Consider the following 7,561-nt stretch of genomic DNA (forward strand, 5'->3'; position numbering starts at 1 on the left):
CTAGCCAATGTGGGACTTTGGTTTGCACCTAACAATAAGGATAGTTTTGTGCTTGTGTGTGCATGTATCTGTATCTGTGTATTCAAATAACAGGAATATATGCTTCAGTTATACTGATTCAGATAAAATAACAAGAACACTTGATATCATTACACATTTCCTATTACCTTGCATGCATGCCTGTAGTATTGCAGAACACTTTCTTTGTTCTCCATCGTCAGATCCAAAGCTTCTTATACTCTTAGAACAACAAATATCAAAAAGATCTTGGAGATAGAGAAGAAAAAATTGAAAAATATCTGTACAACTTACAAAAGGAGAGTAATGGCTGCTAAGAACATGACATGGGTGACAAAAATTTCATGACATGTCATTTTTTCTATACAAGGATCAATTTACAGGATCTAATTAGAAACTTATAATAATAAGTGTTTTTCAAGACACTCTCTTAATTTTTGGAAAGTGACGGGCTTTGAAATAAACGAGTCCATACCATTTTTATAACACTCTTCAGCACTCTCAGACAACGAATTTGCTGTCATCTGCATGTGCACAACCAGATTCCATCAGCTTAGACAAACAATATAAAGAGGCAATGTTAGTAGCTATGTAGATGACAGGAAACTTTTGCCTCACCGCAATTATTGGGGTCCGCTTTACGGAAGGCGTAGAATCTGAAGAAGACTTGTTTAGGTCGATGCCAGCCTTCGCAGCAGCATCCCAGTTCCCGGTTTCTTCAAAAGATCGAATTAATCTTGTAGTTGTAAGGCCATCCATAACTGGCATGTAGACATCCTGAAATTTCCCGTGGTAACATTAGCTAAACCTTAGAATCGAGTTCTCAGCTCAAATCAACAAAGTTTTGAAAATTAAATAACTAAGTATAATGGTTAGAGAAATTACCATCAGAATAAGATCATAACTACGGCACTGAACTGCACGCACAGCTTCAACTCCATTATTAACGACGTCCATGGTGTGGCCTAACTGCTTCATCATTGACCGTGTCACCATTATGTTAATCTTGTTATCTTCAACAAGAAGGATTTTAGGTTTTGATTGTGATTTAGGTGCAACAACAGTGCTACCGGACGTGCTTGGTGAACTTGTATCAGATTTCTCCTGTCTCTGACATGATCCTTCATGTTTACTTCTCTTTGCCGTTGCCTCCTCCTGTCTGCTTGCCTCCGAATGCGAGGTGGAATCAGTGATGGGATTTCGGAAACACTCATTTCTGCCACATTGACACTGTTTTTTGCTACAAACTGCATTCCTGTCATCAGAATCTGGGCTTTGACTCAATGAACTTCCAGGTTTAGATAATGTCTCCGCAACTTCAACAGTAGAACAAGCATCCTCAACTGAAACTGTCTCTTTTAGTCTAACATTGTTGGAGGGAAATGAATAAGAATCTTCTGGGAACCCATTGAGTGTCTCTGGCAGCAATTTTTGATTCCTGGTGGATCCGTTAGAAGAAAATAGGGTACCCAGAGTGCGGGGTTGGAACTGGAAAAAGCCTTCGGTAACATCCTCATCAATTACAGCATCATGATCAGCCATATCCGAGAGCTCATCAGGGTCATCAGAAGTATCACATATTGGTGAAACCTTGTAAGGTAGCACAAAGGTAAATGTGGATCCACGGTTCACTTGGCTAGACACGGTGAGGCGGCCACCCATGAGCTCTACCTATTGTACATGTATATTAAGACTTAAGAGCTTAGTGACAAGTCATGGTGCCTATAAGATAAAAATCATATATCCATACTGAAGTTTGATAATAAATACAAGAGCGACTACAAAGGCAAGGAATTTTTTCACAGCATGAATTTGAGTAAAGTCGAGAGCTGAGCAAGCATTGTATCAGCTAAGAGCCAAACATAATGAGGCTTAGTTTTAGCGAATATCATAGATGGATGAAGATATAAATGTCATGACTTCAGGAAGCATATGCGGAACAGAAGGTATCGTAATTGCAATTTCACATAAACTCTGGAAGAAAAACTAAACGTTAGTGATTGTTGAATGAAGAACTAACCAGCTGTTTGCATATTGCGAGGCCCAGTCCTGTTCCGCCATACTTTCGAGCATGATCTGCACTGACTTGCATGTATTTTTTGAATAGAGTCGGTAGAGCATTCTCTGTTACATTATGAGAAAACATGCATTGGTACTTTTTCCATATAAATAGGCTTGCACTCTAGTGATGGAAATGTCTCAATGGATAGACAAGAGGCAGAAATAAGCATTAAGTTTATACCAGGAATTCCAATTCCAGTGTCATATACATCACAACGTATCCACACTGTTGTTTCAGGTTGGTGTTGATCCTGTATATCTCCATCCATGGAATTTCCATGAAGGGCAGGTGAACTAGGTTCATTGTTAAGCACGCCTTCACCATTTCTGTGACCATGAAAACCGTTTTGAAAATTGTTACTTTGAGATGTCGATAAACATCTCTCTTCTTTCTGCCCATTTGCAACTGACTGATCTGGATTCAACCTCTGATGAAGTCCTTCTTTCATAAAAGAAGGCTCTGGTATTACATATAGCTTGATTCCTACCTTTCCTTCATGGGTAAACTTGATTGCATTGCTGCAAGTAACAGAAACTAATGAATTTTCCAGCAGAACCAAGAACATAAGTAACAAATTTGCAGAAAAAAAGGGTGAAAAATAGGCACGCACACACTTATTTTTTAGAAATAACATCAAAGAATCAAAACTATGAAAAATCCGGTATTACATTGCATAGCATGATCGTTAGTCCCAGAAAAAAGAACAACGCTGTGAAAATCAGTCCCTAGTTGAATTTGGCTATAACTAGAGGATATGACATGATCAAAGCAAGGATTTTAAAGGTTATAACATGATAAAAAGGAGATTTATACATATCGCATATTATCTAGATAATAACAGCCATGGACGCTAAATTGATGAATTCCGAGTGAGTATATACCTGATCAAGTTTGTGAGGATTTGTCGAATCCTTAAAACGTCACCAATGACCTGAAATTGATGCATAATGTTGAGAACATAACTTGAAAGCCAACTTCAAGAAAGGAAAAAACTCGTGGACAAAACCTCGTAAGAATGAATCTAAACTTTGTTATAATTATGCCTCATTTCCCAGCATTTTTTACTCTTACCTCAATGGGAACATCATCTGCTACATGTCCTTCCAAGGTCAAAATTTTCCGCAGTGATGCTGCAGCAGTCTGGAGTACATGCTTTACGACCTCTCTTGGTCTGAATTTTGTAGCTTCCAACTTCATAACTCCTGAACAGGAGAAAATTTATTTTTGAATTCCTCGTCAGTTTGAATCAAAACAAAAAAGAAATATCATGGTGGTTATCATCAACCATTACAGGATCATTTGGAATCTCACAACAATAGAAACGATATATAAGGCCTAGCCGCTTACTTTTAAGTCAATTAAAATGAATTCTAGAAACATATTCCTCACAACAAGGTTGAATTTCGAACCTGACTCAACCTTGGAAAGGTCCAGAATGTCATTTATTAGTTGAAGGACCAAATCGCCTGAAGATATCATGACATTCAGTAGCTGTCTCTGCTCACGATCAAGGTTTGTACTGGAAAGAATCTCAGCCATACTAACAACTCCAGAGAGAGGAGATCTTATCTCATGAGACATGGTTGCGAGCATTTGTTTAGCTCGCATTGTCTCCTCTGCGAAAATCATAAAGGGTAAGCCTTTGCTGCTTTGAAAACCTCCTCGAATATATTTGGCTAAAATTTTTAGTAACAAGCAAACCTGTTATATGAATTGTTTTGTTCAGTTCTGTTTCCTTGGCCTTTTGCACTGCTATCTCCTCTCGAAGCTTTGCCATCTTTTCTCTTTTCCTTACCTGATTCACAAAAAGAAGATAAATAATCATTCTTGAGCATTGCAAAGAAAATATTCTTTATGATTTTAACAAGAAGATACGTTTACCTGATCAGTTATCTCCATTCCCATATAATTAACACCAATTGTCTCCCCTGCCTTGCTAAAGACAGGTTCCACATATATGAGAAATGTCTTCGATCCAAATAAATCTGTCTCAAAAGTTATTTCTCTTTTTGCTGGTTTTCCTTTTTCCAAAACCTCTCTCTTAAAATCTTGCGATTCCTTAACACCAGCTCCAGTAAAAATTTCTACATCTGTCTTCCCTATAATGTCCTGAAAAGAAAATGGAAGGTCTTCAATGCATTTTTAACTGCTCACTGCAAATAATGCTTTGAACACGCAGCAGAAGATGATATTAAAAAATAAAATGCTATGTAAAAAATGTACGACTTCACAGTGAGAGTACTCAATCAGATTTTGAAGCCAAGACCAAATTCAAAATGTAACTAAAAAAAAAAACAATATAACCTTGCGGCAATCTTCAAACCTTGAAAAATAAATGTTATCAAACCTTGAACATAACTTCATTTGCAATGTATTACCTCCTCATTCAAACTTGGGAAATGGTTATAGATAAAGCGATAGCGTAACTCGTTATCCTGAAAGAAAAGGAATCGAAAAATTAGCCCATGCAGAGGAAATATACCCTAATCATGACAACACAAACAACCATACAAGCTATAATATGAAAGAATTCAAAACCCTTTAGTATAACAGCAAGTGAGACCCGGGTATAATAAAAATTTGGGTAGCTGAACCCAAGTAAGATCCCATCTTGTAGACTTAGTTACCCTCATTGAAGATTCTCAAATGTTAAACTTTTTGGTCAGTGAATATTTGTCAATACTAATACATGGAAACATTACAGAATGATTCTGTTAGTCTCCCTATTGTCTCTATTAGATGAATATCATCAACAAAATATGATATGATAACGGAAATCTTACTCAAACTTTTATGGAGTCTAGTTAAAAGAAATCTGCTTTCAAGTAAGCATCTAACTGATCATCCAGGACAGTCAATAGCATTCACAGATGAAGTAGCTCAAAGCCACAAACTAGGATCATCATGAAACATCCTCACAGACAGCATGCTATAGAATCTTACCTCATATTACAACTCATAATTACCTGATGGCCTATGACGACAGGAGCATTTTGAAGCACAAAATGTAAGAAATTATCTGCTCTTTTCAGAATCTGGGACAACTCTTCAACTGGTGAGGATTGCCTTTCCAAATTTATAACACTTTCCTGTAACTTCTCCATTAGTGCCTGCTCTCTTTGGACACTGGTCTCCAACATTTTCTCTAAATGCAAGGCACGTTGCTTCCAGTATAAGATAGTATCATAGTCGCCATCAATTTCAAACCTCTTGCTTGGAATGACCACATCACTTTTCCTTTTAGGCACATCTTGCCATATATCGTAAAGTTCATCTAGTATTGAAACAGGACGTTTATCGCCGCCATATCTTTCTTCCTCAAACCGATGTTCCTCCAATATCTCCAACTTCTTAAGCTCTGCCTCCTCCCTTTGTCTACTTAAGATGTCAAGCTCTTCTCTAAGAAGGCGGACAGCATTTGCCTGCTTCACCTCCCAGTTCTTTACGAGGTACGCCAGCTGAGAAGAGCCTTTGTCCGTATAATTGGTTAACTCTAGAAGACGTTTGTAATCAACTATGGTTGCATCTTGTGTGAATGTGACTTCTTCCAACATATCTTGATCTCCTCCGGGCTTCTCTACATTGTATGGCTTTCCCTCAGTTCCTATATCTTCAGGCCACATCGAAGGGAGGGCTTCGATTTCCATCTCTTCAGTTTGATCGAGCTCCATCTCACAAACCATGAGTATCACTTACGTTTGATTAGTGAGTCTTTAACATAGGTGAACTTCCAAATGCTACTAAATCACATTCCGTCCATCAGCATACGCATTCTTAGACAATTTCCATATTAACCGGTGAAACTTCTACTTACACACAGCAAACTCTACATAAGCTAGAAGAAAGAGCTTCGGTTTGCTTTTAGATGATAAACTTGAGGGTACCTCGTGACCTGCACAAGCAAATGAATTGCAGAATGGAAACGCACAGTGAGGATCAAAGTTTATTACCAAAAAAAAGTCAATAAAAAACCAAATATAAACATTCGGTAATCTTTTCAAAAGCTACAGAATTGCAAAAAGGGACTCTTGAAAACTGGAAGAATACTATGTGATAAAAGAACCTTTAGAGGAACTGATGGAAATACGTGCAGATCAAAGTCAAGGAAAATTATGAACATTAAAGAGAAGATTTTAAGAAAGAATCACGAACGTCATTCTTACAATCATTATAATTATAAGAAACCAAAAGCAGCATTATATCAAACCAGAATGAAATGCTATCACCCACCAAAAAGTATCAATAACCTGTATATAATTTCAAAGCAGAGAATTGTATATTAAAGAATTGAATATAAATCCATAATAGAAAACTTTACACATCCTTCTCACCCAAACAATTATGAAGAGATTCCTAAGAGTAAACAATCTCAACTCACATGGAATTCAAACGTCACAGCCACAAAAAGAAATATGTTCTACAGTCAAAACCAGCATCATATAGAAAACAAACATCCAATTATAAATTTTAAGTATATTAAAATCTTCTGTTATCTAAAATGACGCCATATTCTGATCGAAAGAATTCATGCCCATATTGGAATAGTACCAAACTGAGATCCATCAGCCAAAAACGAGTCAATACGAATCAAAAACTGTAAAATTCTTGACAACCCAACAATTGAACTGCGCACAGTTTGTTGCATATTCAATCAAATTCCATCCAGATTAACACCAAAAACATCAAATTACAAAAGACCAGAACAATCAATAAACTGACCTTTACAAGGGAATCCCAACCAACTCCACTGAAGCAATACCACAAACACACACTTTGCACAAGGAAGGACAACCGAAGTTGACAAAAGCCCTGAAACCTTTTTTCACTGTAGATCTGAGGAATCTCTCTGCAACTGCTCGGTCAATAGTTTTTCAATAGAATTAAAAAAAGAAAAGGTACCAATTGAGGAGCTGAAAGACACAATTTTTTCCCCATTTTTTTTAGTGAAAGAGAGAGAAGTGAATGCATGTGAGGCAACCAAAAAATGAAAAAACAAAACAAAAAATTTTAAGAGGGGAGAGAAACCCAAGAAGCCATGTGCAATGGAGGTCAAAAATATTAGAGAAGTCTTGGCCTTTCCATCTGGGTACCCCCTTTATTTATTACCAAAGCCAGTTCCTAAGTTTTGTTCAAATAATTCAGACAGAGTCTTCCACCCTCTGCAAAAGCCCTCAGCTTTCAATCACCCCTTGGTCTCATTCACCATATAGAGATAGAATGATAGATACACGCATATGCCTGTAAACACACATAGTATATATATATATGTTGCTTCGTCTTGGTTCTCTGTGCTGCATGTTCGAGCATCAAGTCTTTCACTATTCCTAGGTGAGTATCGAGACGGCAAGTGCGAAGGACGCTCGAGTGAATGAGAAGCATTTTGTCTGCTCATATTAGTTTAACTAATATGGTTCGGAATTTCGGATTATTAGTAGACAAAGAAACATAATTTATGTAATCATGGTTAAGACTGCCTTGTAA

General features: G+C 37.2%; 1 protein-coding gene across 1 annotated transcript; it reads right to left on the minus strand.

The window, feature by feature from the left end:
- Positions 1 to 288: 288 nt before the first annotated feature.
- LOC120006610 (histidine kinase 5-like) lies at positions 289 to 6,860 on the minus strand. Its single transcript, XM_038856693.1, has 13 exons — positions 6,800 to 6,860; positions 5,047 to 5,972; positions 4,459 to 4,515; positions 3,962 to 4,189; positions 3,782 to 3,875; positions 3,490 to 3,696; positions 3,152 to 3,282; positions 2,962 to 3,011; positions 2,261 to 2,598; positions 2,039 to 2,142; positions 904 to 1,689; positions 637 to 795; positions 289 to 542 (listed from the first exon to the last, which is right to left on the minus strand). The coding sequence occupies exons 2-13, from the start codon at positions 5,761 to 5,763 to the stop codon at positions 417 to 419; spliced, it is 2,997 nt and encodes a 998-aa protein (XP_038712621.1). The 5' UTR covers positions 5,764 to 5,972; positions 6,800 to 6,860; the 3' UTR covers positions 289 to 416.
- Between the last annotated feature and the right edge of the window lie 701 nt (positions 6,861 to 7,561).

This window comes from Tripterygium wilfordii, chromosome 9 (genome assembly GCF_013401445.1).
Source record: "Tripterygium wilfordii isolate XIE 37 chromosome 9, ASM1340144v1, whole genome shotgun sequence".
NCBI classification, from domain to species: Eukaryota; Viridiplantae; Streptophyta; class Magnoliopsida; order Celastrales; family Celastraceae; genus Tripterygium; species Tripterygium wilfordii.

What these genes read in the sequence shown, in the direction of transcription:
- LOC120006610 (XM_038856693.1), bottom strand. Translation starts at nt 5,763, where the DNA reads ATGGTTTGTGAGATGGAGCTCGATCAAACTGAAGAGATGGAAATCGAA. An exon ending in GAATGGAGATAACTGATCAG is followed by an intron (nt 3,876 to 3,961) that starts GTAAACGTATCT and finishes TTTGTGAATCAG; the next exon opens with GTAAGGAAAAGAGAAAAGAT. An exon ending in CAAAACAATTCATATAACAG is followed by an intron (nt 3,697 to 3,781) that starts GTTTGCTTGTTA and finishes TGATTTTCGCAG; the next exon opens with AGGAGACAATGCGAGCTAAA.